This window comes from Plecotus auritus (assembly GCF_963455305.1).
Source record: "Plecotus auritus genome assembly, chromosome: 5".
Lineage (NCBI taxonomy): Eukaryota > Metazoa > Chordata > Mammalia > Chiroptera > Vespertilionidae > Plecotus > Plecotus auritus.
Genome location: NC_137776.1, coordinates 46,970,452 through 46,991,942, shown reverse-complemented (window position 1 = coordinate 46,991,942; position 21,491 = coordinate 46,970,452). Strand labels below are relative to the sequence as shown.

The window sequence follows — 21,491 nt, the reverse complement described above, 5'->3', positions numbered from 1 at the left end:
AGCCTGGCTTCTGGCTGAGCGGTGCTCCCCCTGTGGGAGCACACTGACCACCAGGGGGCAGCTCCTACATTGAGCATCTGCTCCCTGGTGGTCAGTGCGCGTCATAGCAACTGTTTGGTCAATTTGCATATTAGCCTTTTATTATTATAATAAGTATTAAATCCTATTTATTAAAAATGTCACCATCTATCTCATCAGAAAAGTATTTATTCACAAGCTATCAAGGTCATAGAAGTAGATTCAAGTCTTCCCAAATTCTAATTTTCACTATAAAACCCAAATTTTACCATTGAAAACAAATACTGTTAGGTTTTTTTCCTTTAGGTAATGCTCACTTAATTTATATCTTAAGACAAGATCTCACTTAAATACATGAGTCTCCCAATAACCAGTTTGTCAGTCATTTTTTCAAAGTAAAAAGTGTTTCATGAAATTAGTATTTAGTTCAGCTTGCAACTCACACAACTACACAAATGAAAAAGAAATATTTTTTCTAATACAATCATTTTAAAGTGCTTTATTAAAGCATACTTTTTAACACAAAAAAAAATATTACAAAGACATGCAGCAGGAACGGCAAATCAAAAACCCAAGGTACCACTTCATACTAATTAAGATGACTATAATAATAAAAAAAAAAAGGACGATAAGTGTTGGTAAGGATGTAGAGAAACTAGAACCCTCATATATTGCTGGGTGTACAAGGTGCGGTCACTTTGGAAAACCATTTTGGAAGATCCTCAAAATGTTTAACACAGAATTACCATACAATCTAGCAATTCCACTGCTAAGTATATACCCAAAAAAATGAAAGCATGTCCACACACAAAATATGTACACATAATATTCATAGCAGCATTATTCATAACTAGAGGCCCAGTACACGGATTCGTGCACCAGTGGGATCCCTCAGCCTGGCCTGTGCACTCTTGCAATCCGGGACCCCTTGGGGGATATTGAACTGCCGATTTCGGCCTGATCCCCACAGGCCTGGGCTGAAACCGGCAGTCCAACATCCCCTGAGGCATTGTAGCAGTGCGCAAAGCCGTAGGCGGCTGGGCTTGAGCCCCGGCCGGGCGCCATGCCACTCAGGCTCATTCTGGCCCCGCTGCGCCTGCCACCGCCGCCGCCGTCACCACCGCCACCACTTGGTAGCACTACCTCAGAGGAGGGAGAGGCTCCTGCCACCACAGCTGCACTCGCCAGCCATGAGCCCAGCATCTGAAGCCCGTCAGTCAGCTGAGCGGTGCTCCCGCTGTGGGAGCACACTGACCACCAGGGGGCAGCTCCTACGTTGAGTGTCTTCCCCCTGGTGGTCAGTGCACATCATAGCAACCAGTTGACCGGTCGTTCAGTTGCTTAGGCTTTTATATAGATAGCCAAAACACAGAAACCTTGTCCATCAACTGATGAATAAAATGTGGGATATTCAAACAATGGAATATTATTCAACCACAAAAAGAATCTTGAAATTATTATGCTAAATGAAAGCCAGATGCAAAAAGCCATTTATTATATGATTTCATTAATATGAAATAGAATTCCACTGATATGAAAGGCAAATCCAGAAAGACAGAAAATAGATTAGTGACTGCCAAGGGCTAAGGTGTGGTGTGTGTTGGGGGGGACACAGAAGGGGGGTGGGAATTGGAGGGGAATAAGGAGTGACTGCTGACAGGTATGGGAGTTGGGAGGGGAGGTGATGAAAATGCTCTAAAATTAGATAGTGGTGATGGTTGCACAAGTCTGTGATTATATTAAAAATCACTGAGTTGTATACTTTAAAGGGTGAATTTCATGGGTTGTGACTTACATTTCAATAAAGCTACTATTTTTTAAAAAACATTCAACACTCAAGGTTCAAGATTTAGTAAAAATAACTATTTAGACTGGTTTAACAAGAACATTCTTCAGTGAAATGCGTGTTTAACTGCAAGTGCAATATCATAAAGAATATAACTAGTATAGTTTGTGCCACTGCTTTGATATGTGCTAAGACACAAGCAGTTTTAGCCACCATCAGCGAAAATGTCAACACAATGAAAAAGGCAAATAACTTCAGTATTATTATGAAAAGTAGTTTGACATCAAGGACCTCTTAAAAGAGTGATAGAGATCCCCCAGGGGTCCACAGACCACACTTTGAGAACTGTTGCTCTAAACCACAGCTTCAAAAGACTCAAGTGCAATTAAAAGCTGTCCAAGAACAGACCTGAGGCTTTAAGACAATTCCAGTTTTCTAAGCATATGTCACAAATTTCTCAAAAGAAAAAAGGTAGTCTTTATTGTGATGGAAATTATTTCAATAAATTAAATTTAAGCATCCCAATTTAAGAATTTAGAATCACTAACTTAATGGAAGGTTAAAATCTTCACAAAATCCCACCCTGCCAGAGTGACTTGATTGGTTGAGCTCCTCCTGTGCACCAAAAAGATTGACAGTTCAATTCCCAGTCAGGGCATATACCCAGGTTGCAGGTTCTCGAATATGGAAAGTAACCTATCCAAGTTTCTCTCTCACATTGATGTTTTTCTCTTTCTCTCCCCCCTTCCCTGCCCCCTCTTCTTTTCTGTCTCTGGTCTAGACTCAATGAAAAACATATCCTTGGGTAAGAATTTAAATATTAAAAAAAATTAAAATCTCCACAAAAGAATTAAAAGTAGAAGAGTAAAAGGGTTTAGTCCAACATAGTAAGATGCTATTTAAATAAACAACATTATAACACATAATGTTCATAGCATTTCTTTTAAAACTATACTATTTAATTCTTGCACAAAAAAGAAGAGTAGACTTCTGAAATTTCTACCCCATACTATAAATAACATGTCTAACACAACTAAGTTCAAAGCCCACTACACACTTGTAAGAATAAGCTGTCAGAGAATCAAAGAATTTTAGGTCTGGGAAGCTAATTTAGATATAGTTACTTAGTCCAACAACCCAGTTTTACATGGTGAGGAAACTGAGTTTGCAAGAGAAAAAGTAACCTGGCCAAATCACACAGCTAGCTAGCTACTGGCTGAGACAAAAGTACTATGTTTTTACTATGCCAATCAGATTCCCCAATTAGATATAGTGCAGAAAACATTGAACTTACATCACACCAAGGATGACCAAGACACTTTACCTGCCAAATAAAAATTTTGTAATTTTGACACCAATCAGATGTGAAAACAAATACAGAATTGAGTAAGGAAAAATTACAAATATAATGGTATGATGTAGAAATAAATCCTTGACTTCAAAAACTACAAAATTTCAATGAAGAACAATTTGGAAGTCACTTTGATGTCTACTTTTCATACAAATTTAAGGCAACATCTCTAAAGATAGATATTGATAAACATCTAAAGCAAAATATTTCCCTATGTATTGACAAATCAGTGAACCTATCTATGATTACAATATGACTTAAGACTTACCTGCAGGACTGTCAGCATTCTCTCCTGGGTGTAGCTGTATACCAGTAGAATCTATAGAGTTTACTGTAACTGTCTGTAGATTTGGCAACTGACCAGTGCTTAGACTAACTGGAGTTGAAGTCAAGGCTCCACCTGCTGCAACTTGACCAAGCGTAAGTGTCTGAACAGGTGTCAAAGTTATTTGTTGGGCAGCAGTATTCTGTATTTGCAAATTCTGCAAGTTCTGGACCCCTTGTACTTGAAATGTCTGCCAAGTTATTTGTCCAGAAGGGGTCACTGTCTGTGCCTGAATTAAAAAGGTTCCAGGATTCAGCTGCAACTGAAGATTTTGCAAAGCCTGTTGTGATATATTTTGACCACTTGCTTGCACACCATGGATTGTCTGTGGTGTAATACCTTGCACAATTTGCGCTTGACTGGTTGGCTGCTGAGACTCTTGAAGTTGTAAATGTTGTACAACAGGCTGTGCTGTAGAAACCTGAATATTCTGAGCCTGTGTCTCTTCAGAAACAGGCGACTGGATGTAATTTCCCTGAAGATCTGAAGAATGGACTTGCCCACTAGAAGTAGTCAAGCTATTTGTGTTTTGTTGCAATATACCTGTACTATCTATAGTAACAGGCAACTGTGATGAAGAGGACGTTGGCACAAATAAATCTGTATCAGTATTAGTTTCATTAATATCAGGAGAAACCCGCTCACCAGTCCTTTCTGAATTGTCTGAACTATCCATAGCTTGTCCTGTATTTATCAAATGTCCATCGGCATTAATGCCTGCAGTCATTGTCTGAGAACTGCCCGAGAGTCCCAAAGAATCTAGATCGACACTGTTGATTGGTACAAAGGTAATATTTCCTGGCAGACCAAGAGGCACATTAGCAACTACTTGGGTTTGGCCAGGAAAAGATGAACTACCAATTGTAACTCCCTGAACCTGGACTTGACCAGTCTGTGGTATGAGATTCTGAATATTAGCAGGAGGTGTTCCAGAGGCAAGCAAGGTTTGATTAGAGCCAGGAATGATCTGAATTTGACCACTTTCTTGATTTATACTGCCATTATCTGAAGTTCCTGTGAAGCCAATCTGAACCTGTTGACCATCTGTTGACTGAATCTGTGGTATTACTTGATACTGAACATTGGACACTGTACCATTCGATGACTCTGATCCTGGTGCAACTGAAAATATTTGTTGATTCTGCAAATTCTGAAGGGGAAGAACATACTGCCCACTCGAAGTAGCAGCACTTGGAATCTGTACTAGATTACCCGCTTCATCTTTTATAGTTGTAGGTGTGGCTGACAAAACCTCCCATCGGTTTGGTGCTCCTCCTAACTGTACAGCAGCCAAATCACCTGTCTGGATGAAGAAAACAAAAATTGTTTTGAGATATATATTTGTAGTAGAGTTAAACCAGTCCTCAAAACTCTAAAAACTGATATAAATCCTACTACGTAAAAATAAAAGTTCTCTTAATAACACAGTGGAGTCCAAATACAGAAGCAGTACTATATAACCTACAGCCTTGGCCAGTTGGTTAGAGCACCACCTGATACTCCACAGTTGCAGGTTCGATCCCCCATCAAAGCACGTACAAGAATCAACCAATGAATGAACGAATAAGTAGAACAACGAATCGATCTTGATAGGTGAGTTCGGAATCTCTACCCCCCAACCCCGCTCTAAAAAATTTAAAAATTTCAGAAAATAAACTATAATAATTATCCTTTCCAATTTTTTTCTTGTAAAAATAACCCATGCTATTTGAGCAGGAAAAAATTTCAGTAAGCACAGTCTTTGCTTTATGACCACTAACTGATCTTTTATTCCCTCATCTATGATCTCTAATGCTACACAGTTAAAAATAATAGAAGTGGATAGAAAAAAGTATAAACAGCTCAAACCAGACATACCTCAAACACTGAATTCAAAAAATATACAATGCACTAAAAATATCAGGTGCATTATATATGAGAAAAAAAGAAACATTTATTAGTGCAGTGTTAACAAACCATGTGAATTAGGTTTGTATATTATTGACCTAAACCTTTAATCAAATAATTAAAGTGACTCTTTCATGGCATGTATTAATGCACTCCAGAGCAAACTCCTGGCTAGGGATATTCTATTAGCAATTCTTTATTTTTTCCATGAATTACTTTTAAAAAATGACACCTTTAAAAATTTAACGAGGAAAGGTTATTGCCCCGTGACTACATGGCAAAGTAACCCCATCTGAAAAGTTTTTCTAAGATCCAAGAGCCAGAGGATATAAACTGTGGCTTTACCTACTATTCTATTTAAGTTTACAGTCAAGTGCCCAGCATTTACATTTTGCAATCTGTGACCTGTTGGAATCTCAGGTATCATCCCAATACTTTAAAAATTAGATTGGAAAAACACCAGTGTAGAAAAGCAAAAAGCAATAAAATCCTACATGTCAACATCAAAGGACAGATTTCTTTTTAGGGCATAGTAACAGTAATGTCTAGCATTTGAGCTGGTTTTTTTTTTAATGCCAAGAACTCTAATTGGGGTTTGTAAGATTCTATTATTTACTCCTTTCAACAATACTGAGGTAGTGTTACCATCATTCACATTTCACAGATGAGAAAATTGAGGGACAAATCACAGAGCTATCAAACGCCAAGACAAGATATAAAACTAGGCCAAGTCTAACTCCAGAACCCAGACCCTTACATACTATACCATACTATTGCCCACTAAGACCAGGGATAAACACATGAGGAATGAAACCCTATATTAATTACCATCAAAATAAAACGATTCCTGTCCCACTTCCTTCTAGATCTATGTGATTTCCTAAACCACCACATATCAGCAGGCAATGAGAGCATAAGCATATCTAGCCCAGCATTCTAAACCTAGGATCCATGCCTGCGTTTCAAAGGATCTTTGAATCCTCTAATACCATACCAACTTTTTGAGAAAGTGAAAAGTACAATGGGGGAGGGGAGGATACTCTAGGGTTTAATCATATTCTTAAAAGAGGTCTGTAACCATAAAAAAAGGTTAGACAAATACTGTTCTCACAACATAACCCACTCCACATTTTTAATACAAATATTACAGAACCAGAATATCTTAAAAGCTTATTAAAGAAACTCACCACCTAATTTTCATATAGAAGCAGTTAAAAGTATATATTTCAATGGATAAAACCACAGTATTAATGACACAATTCAAGATATTTGTGCATATCTCTCAAAATGAAATAAGCATATGAGTAATTCCATGAAATACACAATCTTTTTCGTCAAATGGTTCACAATCTATCCAAGCAGACATACACATACATGCTACTACATGTGAAAAGTATATACTAGCCATATGATCAAAACACTATTTGGGAACATAGAAGACTAAAAAACAATTATCTCACGTAAGTTATATTTAAAGTAATCTTAGAATAAAATTTAATAATTCATTTGGGTAGTTAGGAAATAGAGACATAGGAATTAATAAAGGTACAAAAACACAGTAAGTCACAGACAAAAAGAAACATGTAGTTTGGTGTTCAAGAGAGGATCCAGAAAAGGCTCAGATTCAAGAGAAAAGGAGAACAGGACTAGACATTTTTATCAGGGCCTGTAGTAAATGGCTTTGTATATTCTGCTAAGGAGTTTGGACTTCATCCTGCAGACAGTGAATGAAAGCTATAAAAGGTTTTTAAACAAGTAGGTGGTACAATCAGATCCGTTTCATAAAGATAAACTAAGGCCCAGTGCAGGAGACTGAAAGGTGGAAGAGAGTACAAGCAGAGAAACTGTGGGACTCATTACAAACATCTAAGCCCGAACTAAAACAATGATCACTTAAATACAATCTTTGCCCTAGCTGGTTTGGCTCAGTGGATAAAGTGTCGGCCTGAGGACCCAGGGATCCCGGGTTCAATTCCAGTGAAGAGCATGAACCTTGGTTGTGGGCTCATGCAGGAGGCAACCAATCAATGTAAGACACATCAATGTTTCTGTCTTTCCCTCTCCCTTCCACTCTCCCTAAAAATCAATGAAAAAATATCCTCAGGTGAGGATTAACAAAAAATAAAAATAAATAAATACAATCTTCTAAATCTATCAAACTTAATTTACTAAAATGAAGCACCAAACATTAATGTCACACATCATTCAATTTCTATCTGGTATAGAAATTAGAAGGTTAAGTCATCTTTCCTTATGTTAAAGTACAATTCACGTTTCATTTCAGTCTTTCTTGGCATTTTAAATAAACTAAAGATATGCTAGTCTGTACTTTATATTGAAACCTGCAGTACAGTATAATGTCTAAAATCCAATCCTTATCTTAAGGTTACTGATCACCTTTAAAGAATCAACTGTTGAATTTTTTTCTGACCAGCATTAAATTTATAATTATTTAACTTATATAAAAGAATATAGTGTCTCAGATACAAATTATATAATACGAGCAGTTAGACCCTTTATCATCTTTTAAAAAGTTAACTTATGACATATAAAGTATTTTTTTCACAGAAAAATAAAAGGGCAGATATTTAACCATCAGTGAACAGCTTTCTAGTCAAGAAATTCTTTGAAAATAAATACAACTACTCAGATGACAATTCTTAGTAAATACTACCCAAGCACACCCCTCCCTCTCCAGAAGCTAAATAAAAATAAACTGTAGTACCACGTTTTTCCAACAAAGCAGGTCATTAATTGAAGGGAAATCCCCTTCTCCAAAAAAGAAACTAGAAAAAGAAAGGGAAATCCCCAAACCTAGGACAAAATGATTTGAACATTTTTTAATAAACTGAAGGTGAAAAACATATAAAAATATTTATGCGCTGGCATGCGTCTCAGTGTTTAGAGCAGGGGTGGGCAAACTTTTTGACTCGAGGGCCACAATGGGTTCTTAAACTGGACCGGAGGGCCGGAACAAAAGCATGGATGGAGTGTTTGTGTGAACTAATATAAATTGAAAGTAAAGGAGCGGAGGGGAGAGCAAGAGAACTGGATAGAACAGCCGGATCTGGCCCTCGGGCCGTAGTTTGCCCAAGGCTGGTTTAGAGCATCCTCCCTTGGACTGAAGGGTAGAGGATTCCAGAAGAGGGCACATAAGCAGGTTGCGGGTTTAATCCCAGTTGGGGGGGGGGGGGGCATGCATGAGGCAACCAAATGATGTTTCTTTATCACATCAATGTTTCTCTCTTTCTCTCTCTCTCTTTCTTCCCCTCTCCCTCCCTCCCTCCTCCCTTTCTCTTTGAAATCAATGGAAAAAAATGTCCTCAAGCGAGGATTAAAATTTATTTATGTATGTATTTATGGATTTGTTAATGTGGTTTATTTATTTGTTTATTTAGCCCAAGCCAGGGGGTGGGGGAAATAGCTAGGAATAGCAAGAGATAATTTAATTAAGAAAAAAAAAAAAAACAGCAATAAGCCCTAGCTGGTTTGGCTCAGTGGATAGAGCGTCAGCCCTGGACTGAGGAGTCCCGGGTTCAATTCTGAGCAAGAGCCTGTACTTCGGTTGCAGGCTCAATCCTGGTCCGGTCGGGGCATTAGGGAGGCAGCCAATCAATGTGTCTCGCTCACATTGATGTTTCTCTTTATGTCTTTCCTCCTCCCTTCCACCCTCTAAATATTCTTGGGTGAGGATTAACAAAAAGCAGCAATAAAAATGTTTTTCTTTAATGAAATAATTTATAGTTTTAAAAGATTTACTAAATGTTAATTTTTTAAACCCTCACTACAGAATCTTTTTTAAAACTGATTTTGAGAGAGAGGAAGGGAGAAACATCAATGTGAGAAAGAAACGATCAGTTTGCCCCACTACAAGTCCAAACCCGGGCCCGACCTGGGATCACACCTGCAACCTAGGTATGTCCTCTAACGGGGAATTGGATGCTCTAAACAAGTGAGCTGCTCAAGAGCTGTGTTCTTTTTTTTTTTTTTTAATGGAATGGGAAAAAATACTGAATCAGAAAACTACTAGACTTCCATGATTTAAGCTAAGATTGTGCTGGGGAAAGAGGAATATATTGCACTAGCAAAAAGAACTCAGAACTGAGTTCTGGTCCTAGCTAGAACTGTAGAATTGTGTGTGATTTAGAGCAGAACTTCTGTTAAAAATGGGGGAAGTATTACCTTAGAGGGTTGTAAGAATCAAAACTGCTAACCTTTATAAACTATAAGGCATTATACAACCCTAAGGCATCATTCTGATTACTAAGATTTTAAGGACAGATTTGAAAAACACCCATTAGATAACTAGCACAATTCCTGGATCAAAGATCAGTATTTGTTGAATGAATAGTTAAAGGTATCTTACTTTAAAACCATTGCAAAAAAAAATGATAGAGAAAAATTGATCTATAAAACTGACCCTGAGATATTAGTCTTCTGCGAAAAACTCTACATCAATTATTTCCATAATTCCATAATGAATAAGTCCCAAATATTTCAAACTACAAAGCCTACTAAGACCATTCATTTGTAAGAAATTTCATCAGCAGCTGCTACTAAAAGACAAAGTACTCTGGATACCAAAAGGGAAAGGGCTAAATTAGAAAATCATCTAAGACCAAAAAGAGCTGTAAAAACTAAGCTGTTAGGCTATCTGGAAACACTATACGAAACAAAAGAAGAGAGGCCATAAAATCACATAACCTAGGCAAGAACTAGTATTTGGTTTGGATCAAGACAACCCTTTACATAAGCTTCACACTAAAAGAAAAATCCACCCGTGTTTCTCTCAGTAACTTTTAATATTCTCATTGGACAACAAACAAAATACTATCTAAATACTTCCCATATTTAGGTGGAAGTTGGCATTACTGTAAAAAGTTGTAACTGAAGGTACTCTAAGGTTCCTTCTGCATATAAACACATACTAGTAATTACACAGTGACAGGACCACAACCCAGAGTAGCCCTGAAACATTACTACAGCAGTTCATTACAAGGACATTCTCCAGTACAACCAGGCATAAAAATGGGGTGGAGGTGGGGACTTGGGGATGAGAGAAAAGAAAAAAAGGTTTACCTTCTCAGATAATACCTGAAGATAGGGAAAAAGAAAAAAATCACACCACTTACTGCATAGCATTTGAAAAGGATTATTAACTTCTCAGTTCCCACAAATGGCTTTATATGAAAACCAAACAGGCAAGCAAAGAGTGTAACCAGAAACAATAAAGTATGAAGCTGAGGTAGAAACAAACGAAAAACCATTCTTAGATAAGTACATACTCAGGTTTCTTGAAATCTTCAAGGAACACTAAAGAACTCAAACAGACTTCAAATAAAAACAAATACCTAATGAATTCATTACAATGACAATGTAGATCTTTTTAAGTAATGGTAAAAATAACCTCTTTTTAAAAAATAAGCTATTACTCATTTTTTAGCTCACCAACATTTATATACTAAATGAACACTAAATTTACCACCTAAAGTGAAGGTCAGGCAACAACTTTTATAATATGTACTTGTACAGCTTATTACACTACAGTACAAATGAAATAAATTCATAATCCATAAGTACACACAAATGCAAAACGGACAAGTTAATATGTCACAAAGGTCTACTTTACTCCGTTCCCTGATTTATTACAAAAATTAACTACACAAAAAAAGGAGGACCTATGTAATTCTTTCAACAATAAAGATTTTTTTAAAAATTAACTACACAACTTTTAATAATAAAGTAGAAAAGAGCCTTGCCATCAGAGTCCCTGGTGTAGGGCAATACAGGTGAGATTGTTTTGTGATTAGATCTATTTAGTACTGTACTGAGGGTATCCATTCGTGGTCAGGATCCAGGGTGAATCCATATCATATTAAAACAAATTCTAAATTTGAAATATTTAAAGCAAATCTCCAGTGCAGGTGATTGGCTTTTCAATAACCTTTAAATCCTAAAATACCAAACTAAACTGGCATAAAATTGAAATGCATGTATGTATTTGACTTGATTTTAAATATAACAATACTATATGCAATGTGGTATCCTGGACTGGATCCTAGAACAGAAAATGGGCATTAGTGGAAAAACTGGTAAAATCAGAATAAAATTTGTCGTTAATAATACTGTGTCATTGTTAATTTCCTAGTTTTGACAAACGTACATTAACATTAGGGGAAGCTGGATGAAGGGTATAAGGTAACCCTCAAGTTCTATCTTGGCAACTTTTCTGTAAATTTAAAATTCGTCCAAAATAAGAGTTTTTAAAAAACACAGCTACAAAATAAAGCTGTCTAATAGCTGTCTCAAGATTCCCAGTAATTTGAGTAATTAAAGCAGATGACCTAAGCACATTTTTAGGTGGAAAAAAATTGCCCATAATATCACTTAAATTCTCTCTCATTTTCTGAGATGCACATGTCTGAAATTCATTTGAACAAGAAAAATAATTTTCCCATTTCCTAAGGCAAATATATTCAAGCCAGTCTTACCAATTTTACTCAGTGAAAAACTTTCTGCACAGGTACCAAACGTACAAAGAAAAAAAAATGCTCCAACTGATTCCAGTTCATGTTCATCTACAGGGAAATACATATCAGCAGAGATTTAGTAGTTCAGAGTATGAGTTTAAGAGGCATGGAAACAACTTTTCTACAAGTGATATTTGGCCACAGTAGGCTAAAGTTGGAGATAATATTCCATTCCTGGGACTGAGATTCATGTAAGATTCACATATACATGTACATACACATATTTTCACCTTCACTTCCTCCTTTACTTCTCCCCTCCCCCATCGGTGAGCTGATACCTAAACTTGGTTAAGTTGCAGCTACAAAAAGCTTTTTGTTCTAATTGAAAATATTAAAAAGGTAAGTAGAAGCAATCTGGCTTGCAATTTTACTTATGCAGTGGTTTCAATTTGTCTGGTCATTGTAGAGCTAGAGGGATGTAGTTCTTTAAGAAGGTTTAACAATCCATAAGTTGTTTAAAAGTAACAATGGCTCACACAAACATAATCTTATGCCTTTACATTTTAATCTGCTTACAGAAGCACAAAACTTAAAAATCATACTTTTAAGACACTAAAACCATTCATCTCTCTCTACAATATAACTTGAAGCACTAAAATTACAAATACAACATTTAACAACATAGCTTAACTTTAGCTTCACTTTTAATTTTAATGCCTTGAAATATTAAGAATTTCCAGCAGACTATATCAAATATCAAACGGTTTTTGTCTACTGTGACTACTTCCAAATATCACTACACACAAATTAATTCCTATAATCCACCTCAAAGGGAAATACTTCAATTACTTTAATAAGTAAATACATCCGTGTTACACTAATGCAACAGCAATGATTCCAGCAAATATAAAAGTCACAAGCAACAGTGCTAAAGCTGTTTTCCTCTAGAATCTGAGATCATTTGAATTAAGCCCTCAGATAACACGTCAGCTCCTCCCCCTGCTCCAGACACTCTAAAAACACTACAAAAAAGCATCTTACCACGTCCCATCAGACTATCAATGATAATAATACGGCTTTACCAACTAAATTCAACTGTTTAAGTGTGGTGTGCATTAGCATGCATGGAAGTACAACTTCTTACATGTACTTTTGTTTCTAACCCTGGTATTCAGGTTCAATTTCAAAAGCCAAAATATTATCTAAGTAACTTCAGCAACTTCAACAGCCGCTAATTAAATGTTTCACTTATTCGACTTATGAAAAATTACTGCAAAATAAGAGTCTGCAAAAACTAAAATTCGACAATTTAGAATGGCCACTGAAAAAGCACTTCAAAGTATCCACTCCTGCATACAAAAAGATAATTCAAAGAGTAAACCTTCCTTTTTCCTTTTTTTAACAATTTACCGTTTAAATCAGTAAGCTCTAGTAACTTCCAACCGAAAAAGCTCCAGGTTCAAAAATACTAAAAACTAAAGACACTGTGCCTCTAGTTGATACTATCTATGGCCGATAGGCTGTGCTTGAAAATTCTGTAGTGTTCAGGGAAGGAGTTTTCAGCAGTGATATGAATTACTCAAACATCCATTTTGGAGTCTTCCACCCCCGCCCTCCCAGACTTCATTTTGTAGTGAATTTGAATCGAGGTTCCGCAGTGACAATTTAGGGAAAGCCTGGGCTGGCTTCAGACCCAAACAAGTATGTGAAGGAGCAGGAAAGGGCGCCCTGGCCGCGCGAACGGTCCGTATCGTATCGGGAAGGCGCGGGCGCCCGGGAGGCCTTGGGGCGGCAGGAGCGCCACAGGCCTGGGATGGCGGGCGCTGGGCCTCGGTGGGGGCGGGCCGCGCGCGCGCGAGACTTACCGCTCCTGCAACGGCGGCGGGGGCCCCGGCTGCGGCGGCCGCCTCCTCCTCGTCGTCGCCCGGCGATGGCGGCCCAATCTTGCTGCAGGTAGCGGCCAGCAGAGCGAGCGGTGACGGCTGAGTGTCCTACCCCCGATGGGCGGGTTCAGAGAGGGAGACAGGGGGAGGGGTGGCGGTTAGGGCCGGGCCGCCGCTCACACAGGAAGTGCGACTCGGTCCTCGCAGGCTGCGCCCGGACGAGCGCCAGCCCGCGCTCTCGCTCTCGCTCTCCTCCTCCTCCTCCTCCTCCCGCACGCCGACTCGTGTCCTCCCGCTCGCACGCACACCCGCTCGAGCGTCCGCGGGAAGGCGGGCGGCGGGCAGCGCGCCGGGCCTCCACCTTCCGCCCGAACCCACCTCCGGGAGGGCGCGCACACACACTCAAACACACACACAAACACACACAAAAAGGCGGCGGGCGGGGGAGAGCGGGCGGGGTCGGAGCGTTGGCGCCTCGGGCGGCAGCTCCCGGGGCGGGGGGAGGGGAGGAGAGAGGCGCGGAGGGAGGGGAGAGCGAGGGGAGGAGAAAGCGGCGCGAGGGGGGAGCCGACCGGGGCTCAGCCGCGCCTCACCTGGGCCGCCGCCGCCGCCACCGCGCCGTTTCCGTGCTGCTGCTGCTGCTGCAGATACTCGCCGTGGCCGCCGCCGCTGCCGCCGCCGCCGCTGTCCACGTCTAAGGCAGCCATTTCCTCTTGTTTCACGGGCTTTTCTGGAGCTGCAGGCACAGCGCGGGGGGGTGGGGAGGAAGGCGGGTGGAGGAGAGGGAGGGGGCCCGCGGGCCGAGTCGAAATTATTCCGAAAGCCCGGACCGACTCCCCTTCCCCTCCCCCACCCGCCCCGCGGCGGCGGCGGCGGCGGCTCCCTCCTCCCCTCCCGCGGCTGCCCCCGCCCGCCGCGCTGTAACCCTCCTCCTCCTCCTCTATCCCTCCTCCTCCTCCCCGCGCTGCCCCTGCCCCCTCTCCTCTCCTCTCCTCCCCTTTCCCTCCGCGCCGCTCGCTCGCACTCGCGCTCGCTCCTCTCGCACCGTCAGTCACTCACACGCCCGCCCGCCGCCCGCGCCCGCACGCAAGGGGATGCGCTCCCAGCGGACCGGGCCGCCCGCCCGGGGCCCGGAGGGGACACGGCGCTGCTGGGGCTGGAGGGGTGGACCGTGGCTGGCGGGGAGGGGACTGCGGCTTTCTGCCTCTCACAGACACTCGGTCGCACACACGGGGCCGGGAGCCGGCAGCGGCGGCCCGGAGCGGGCTGTGGTCGGCGGCAGCGGCGGCGGCGGCAGCAGCAAGGGTTGCTCTCTCGGCTTTACGTACCGGTCATAGTGTGTTTAGGGCACCTCAGGCGGGGCTCCCCGCCGCCTTACACATGGTGAGGAGCGAAGGCGGCGGCGGCGGGAGAGGATGCGGGAAGCGGCGGCGGACACGGCCGGAGCGGTCCGGGGAATTTTTTTTCCTATTTTGATTGACTGTGCGGGAAACACAAAAGGTGGAGCCTCCAGCCCAAAAGGGGGGAAGAGGGTGACAGCCCGCCCGGAAGTCCCGCCCCTCTTCTCCGCGTTCATTCGCCGCCACGCTCACTGTCGGCGGTGCTCATTGGTCTGGACGCCTGTCCGTCGCTCAGCCCGGCTGCGCGCTTCCTGTTTGCCCCCCGGGTGGAGGGGAGAGACAATGAGCGGCCTAGGTGGTGTAGGTTCCCGAAAGCGGCTACTGCTGGCCTATTACCCCGCTGTGCCCGACTTGCTTGCCGGCTGCCGCTGCCAGACCCGAGGCGCAGGCCTCTTCCACCTCGCAGGCGCTCGAAACAGGCCTTGCCAAGCTGTAGGGGAGCTGAGTTGGGGAGGAAATCTTTCCCCGGTGGCTCAGCTCCACTCGACGCTTCCTCCATCCCGGCGGCAGCCTCGGCCGGATCTCCCCTGGGCCTCGCGCTCTCGGAATCGCCGCTTCCCTGCACTGCCGGGAGGCCGCCGCCGCTCAGCCCCGGGGCTGCTGCTGCGGCCGCTGCTGCTACTGAGCAAACCAGACCCGCCCCGCGAGCCCGGGGGGAGGGAGCTGGTATTGGGGGAGACACCCCTTCCGAGGCTGGAGGAGGATTTTCTCTGACATTCAGCTCATAGATTCAGTCCCAGCCATCTCGGCCCCATCCCCCTTAGTCCCAGGTTTCCTTCCAATTCATCTCCCACTTTTGTGTACCCTGGAGGCAGGCACTTAAAAACAAAGAAATAATTCACCTCAGATAGAGCAGAGCTTTCCTTCTTCCCAATGGCACCAAAACAGCCACTTTTAAGTATATTTCATTGAAACCGTGGCATGTGTGTATATGTAAATATATATATAATATCCTCAGAGGTGCAGGATACTTTTTATTTAAAAAACCCAGTCACATAATCATATTCCCTGTTTCTTAATTGTCTTGGTAACAAGTCAAACGTGAAAAAAAAAAAAACTTGCCAACATGTTTTAAATAGTGAATCTCAGGGAGTATTTTTTTCTTGGAACATTTTAGTTATACTTTAAAATCTCATCTCACTTATTAGATAAAGTTAACACTCCTTTTCCCTTTGGCATCCTTGATATTTTGCTTTCATCCTGGGGAGGAAAATGCTGTTTTTTGTGTGTGTTTTGCCAACTAAGAGACATCTATCTCTGCCTATTACCTTTAGATCTAATTGCCAAAAAAGGTTAAGTTAAAGAGGTGGAAATGCTGTCTACGATAGCCTTTTTCTAGAAATCTGACTCAAACAAGAATCCAATTACTGTGATTATTATATTTTGTGTGACAACATTGTGCCAGGGGATGGGGTTGTGAAGTCCAGCACTTAAACTACACTTGTGTGTGCCACCTAGAAAGAATTCATAATCCATTTATGAGTTTGAGTCCCAGTTCTAAAACACATACTTTTGACCTATTCTCATAGGGTAAGAGAAGTCGTATGGTTACTTGGCACTCACTTGTACAAAAGATAGACTTCCAGGGAAGTGACCTAAAAATCACAAGCAGGCAAAACAAGACAATATGAATCCAACAATGGGGTTGATCTCTTCCAAAACACATTTTAGTCTCATATTTAAGTAGAAGAATCACTTTAAAAGCTAAGTAGTATAAACACTGTACTATTTTACACTTTAATTTTAAAGGAAATAAGCTGATTTGGGGGGGAAGGAGTAGAAAAAGAGACAGGGGCTGAAGAGGAAGACAAGTGGAGTTGCAGAGGAGGCAAGTCACAGCATTGTCTCTCTTCTTAGCCAAAAGATATGTGGGATAGAAGATAGCTCTCCCTAGAAGAGGTGTTTTTTTTTTTTCCTGCTATTTTTCCAGGAATAGGGACATATGTTATGGGTCTAAGCATACCACCTCCATGCCCCTTTTACAAAGTCTTAGTCCAGCCACCCATAGAGAGTAAAGTATTTGGCCGCAAGAATTCAATTATTTCTTCATTGATACCACTTGACAAATGAAATCATTTTGAAACTTTTTTGGTCTGTAGACCATTCTGACAAAAAGCAAAAACTTTTCATCTAATCTTTCTGAAAAGAAAAGGTAACTTACCAGAGATAACAATTCTGCTGTTAATGCGATGGTTTTAAAAGGTACATGTGCCAAAAGCATCACAATCAAATTCAGAGGACCCTCCCAGATAACACTTAAAAGGGTGATTGCCGTGGAATATTAAGAAGGTTAGAAACGGTCTCTGAAAAAAAAACACCTTTTCATAACTATTCCAGTGCTACAGTCAAACCTTGAAATACAGTTTATGTTCATTAAAAGCTGCCTGTTTTCTCAGCAGAGGTTACCCTCTCGATGATATCTACTGCTACATTACATAGGAGTCCAGAATTGCAGTTCCTTATCAGAAAAGTACTGTGCTGGAAATTATTTATACTTTTTCCTTTCCAAAGATGATTTGAGGAAGTTCTGTGCTGGCCACTTTACATCACAGTAGGAGATCTGGGTGTCACTTGCTTTTCCCTCATCCTCAATTTCCCCACTTGGAGAGTATTATGCTAAGTGAAATAAGCCAGTAAGAGAAAGACAATATCACATGCCCTCACTCATATGTGGAATCTAATGAACAAAATAGATTCAGAGAGCCTGGCCAGTGTGGCTCAGTGGTCGAGCATAGACCTATGAACCTGGAGGTCACTATTCGATTCCTGGTCAGGGCACAAACCCGGGTTGCAGACCACAAATCAATGATTCTCTCTCATCATTGATGTTTCTATCTCTCTCCTTCTCCCTTTCTCTCTGAAGTCAATAAAAATATTTTTTTAATAGATCCAGAGATATAGAAGCATAGAAAAGACTGCGGAATGTCAGAGGGAAGGCAGGGGAGGGTGGGTGGGGAGAGATCAACCATATATGCATAACCCGTGTAGGCCATGGTGAAGGCCTGGGGCAGGGGACGGGTAGGCTAGAAGGGGTCATTTGGGGGAGTGGGGGGAGAAGGAGACATATGTAATACTTTCAACAATAAAGACTTAATTTTTTAAAATCTTATATGTGTTATGTAATTTTCTTAAATCCTTTGGAAACCAATGAATATCGAAGGGCTTTGAAGACTTCTATAGATCTGCATGAACTCTTTCACTCATTTTCAATCCCCTTTTTCTCTACAAAGAGAAGAGACCACTAAGTAATGATTGATTCACATCTACAAGAGACTAGCCATTCTGTATTAAAAACAGCCAAAGTGACGGAGGTGGCAGCCATCTCCTACTCGGCACCATAGCTGCCCTCAGACCCCTCGTGAAACCCAAGATTGTCAAAAAGAGGACCAAGAAGTTCATCCGGCACCAGTCAGACCGATATGTCAAAATTAAGCGGAACTGGCAGAAACCATTGACAATAGGGTGCGTAGAAGGTTCAAGGGCCAGATCTTGATGCCCAACATGGGATATGGGAGCAACAAGAAAACAAAGCACATGCTGCCCAGTGGCCTTCGGAAGTTTCTGGTCCATAACGTCAAGGAGCTTGAAGTGCTGCTGATGTGCAACAAGTCTTACTGTGCTGAGATTGCTCACAACATCTCCTCAAAGAACCCAAAGCCATTGTGGAAAGGGCAGCCCAGCTGGCCATCAGAGTCACCAATTCCAATGCCAGGCTGCACAGCGAAGAAAATAAGTAGACAGATGGTGTAAACGTATTTGTGTTACTAAAATCATAAAATTCTGCCGTCTGACATTTTGTCAAATAATAAATAAATAAATAAATCAGCCAAAGCCCTGGTTAACTGCACCACCCCTAAAGGACTGCCTTTCCTCCCAGCCCCTACTGCTTTTCTTGCCTCCTGAGCATCTATTACATGGACCACATGAAATTGCCAATATTCAACCATTTTTTATCTAGAAAAGGTAGCTGTTTCGTATAGTTTTACCTAAATCAATGTTTTGTTTTGTTTTTTTACTTTTGTTTCTGTGTTTGTGACCCTCCTTTTTGACCTGCCCCCCTGGGTCTCTAACCTGTTAACACTGAATTTCAGGAATCTTCAAATTTGTTCTGTTTACATAATCACTACCATATTTCAGAAGCATTCTAGCTGACATGATTAGGTATACTTAACCACCTTTATATTTTGTATCTTCCCTACTTTCTGAAAAATATACCTTAAAAACCGTATCTCTTGTCTTATTTTTTCTTTTAAATATATTTTTATTGATTTCAGAGAGGAAGGGAGAGGGAGAGAGATAGAAACATCAATAATAAGAGTAATTGATCGGCTGCCTCCTTGCATGCCCCCCGCACTGGGGATTGAGCTCTGACTTTCTGGTTCATAAGTCAATGCTCAACCACTGAGCCACACCAGCCGGGCTTGTCTTATTTTTTCTTAATCCACAAAAAGGAAGAGGTAAAATTTTGAGCTTTTACTGCATGCCAGCTCTTTCACATATTTACTCTGTTCAGCCCTAGGAGTTAAGTATCATAGGTTTATCACTTTTTAGGTGAGGAACCTGAGGCTCAGTAAGATTATGGGACTTGCTCAGTTTCATTTTCAAATAAGTGGCAGATTCAAACCCATGTGTATCAGTCTTACCAGTCAATATACCAAGTCTTAAATGATCCGCTTAAAAAATTCACCTACCCACCATGTAAAAAAATTAAAAAGATAAAAAATATAGTAGATAAAACAGGTACATATTTATAAGGAAGGTCATTTTTTTTTAAATATATTTTATTGCTTTTTTACAGAGAGGAAGGGAGAGGGATAGAGAGTTAGAAACATCAATGAGAGAGAAGCATCGATTAGCTGCCTCCTGCACACCCCTGACTGGGGATGTGCCCGCAACCAAGGTACATGCCCTTGACGGGAATCGAACCTGGGACCCTTCAGTCCGCAGGCCAACGCTCCATCCACTGAGCCAAACCAGTTAGGGCAGGAAGGTCATTTTTTTTTATTATTTGAAGTATTACAAATAGTAGTACATATGTCTCCTTTTTTTCCCCCCCTTGACCTCCCCCCCCCCCCGGCCTCCCCTACCCCCCAGTACATGCCTTTACCTGCCCCCGCCCCCAGTGTCTTGTATCCATTGGTTATGCTTATATGCATGCGTACAAGTCCTTTGGTTGATCTCTTACAGCCCCCCCCCCCCAACCTCCCCTGCCTTCCCGCTGTAGTTTGACAGTCTGTTCAATGCTTCTTTGCCTCTGTATCTATTTTTTCCCCATTTCTTTCCTTTAAAAAATCTTGCCTCTGCAGACTAGAAATAAACATATAATAACAAAAAAATGTTTGAGTCCCAATTTCAATGTCCAACAGTTCTGAGTCCCCATTTCAATGTCAAACAGTTCCTTATGTGTACATGTCAGCAATGATATCTGGATGGTGGGCACAAGGAAGGTCATTTTTAAAGCAAGTCTTTAGAATGCGAGCTCCTTGTGTTAAGGATCATGTATTTTGAATGCTCTAAATACCGAACACGTTGAGGATGTTTAATATTAAGCAGAAAGATTGTCAACACAGTTATCTTGTGGGGAAATAAAGGATGAATAGAAAATTACAATTAACCAATAAGTACTGTATGAAAAAATTTATTTGACCTTGTAATAGTTACCTCGTTCAAAATTTTATTTCCCAAATGAGTTAGGCCCTCATTTTCACTCAAGCTCCACACCAACAATATCATCATGGTACAAAAAGGGCTGATGTTTTTATAATTCAAGAAACCCTATTCTCTTCATCCAGGCTATTGACATCCCTGGGTATTCTAAATTTCCTAGTTATCCATAACACTTCCAAAGTCCTCTTCATGTCAGTCCAGGAAGTTTTAGTCCACTGACAGATTTCTGAGTTGGTGCAACTTCCTGAGAAAAGATGGTTTACATATTTCTATGTTAATAATCTGTCTTAGAAGGATATAGAATGCTAGAAGGTGTCTTATTAATTACCTTTCTTAGAATAATATAGAATTCTAGAAATTATCTTGTAAATTAGCAAATGTATCAAGGAACTTTACTTAATAATACTAATAAATGATCTAAGGTTATTAATAAACAACCTTAGATGCCACTGAGGTGTGGTGTCCTTAAATGATGAGCAAGAGACTGGCCGGCGTGGCTAAGTGGTTGAGCATTGGCTTATGAACCAGGAGGTCACAGTTCGATTCCCACGGTTCATGCCCGGCTATAGGCTCCATCCCCCAACATTTCTGTCTCTCTATCCCTCTCCCTTTCTCTCTGAAATCAATAAAAATATATTTTTTAAATGATGAGCAACAACCTTCACTATGAAGTGTATTCATACTTCATGATTCAATCTCTCTTA

General features: G+C 41.1%; 1 protein-coding gene and 1 pseudogene across 6 annotated transcripts in view; one reads left to right on the top strand and one right to left on the bottom strand.

Annotated features, from left to right (window-relative positions):
* Positions 1–21,491, bottom strand: part of SP3 (Sp3 transcription factor) — a 90,779-nt gene that overhangs the window by 32,776 nt on the left and 36,512 nt on the right. For 4 of the 5 annotated variants that reach the window (XM_080668606.1, XM_080668604.1, XM_080668603.1 and 1 more), the window contains 3 exons: positions 14,314–14,456; positions 13,703–13,828; positions 3,424–4,783 (listed from right to left, as the gene is read on the bottom strand). In XM_080668606.1, the coding sequence (XP_080524732.1) occupies positions 3,424–4,783; positions 13,703–13,828; positions 14,314–14,456 (1,629 nt within the window). Of the gene's footprint in view, positions 1–3,423; positions 4,784–13,702; positions 13,829–14,313; positions 14,457–15,048; positions 16,159–21,491 lie in introns of those variants that run through there. The other variant, XM_080668607.1, reaches the window with a different exon arrangement.
* Positions 15,403–18,857, top strand: LOC308249521 (annotated as a pseudogene). Its single transcript has 3 exons — positions 15,403–15,786; positions 17,220–17,272; positions 18,432–18,857. The product of its transcript is annotated as an uncharacterized misc_RNA (transcript).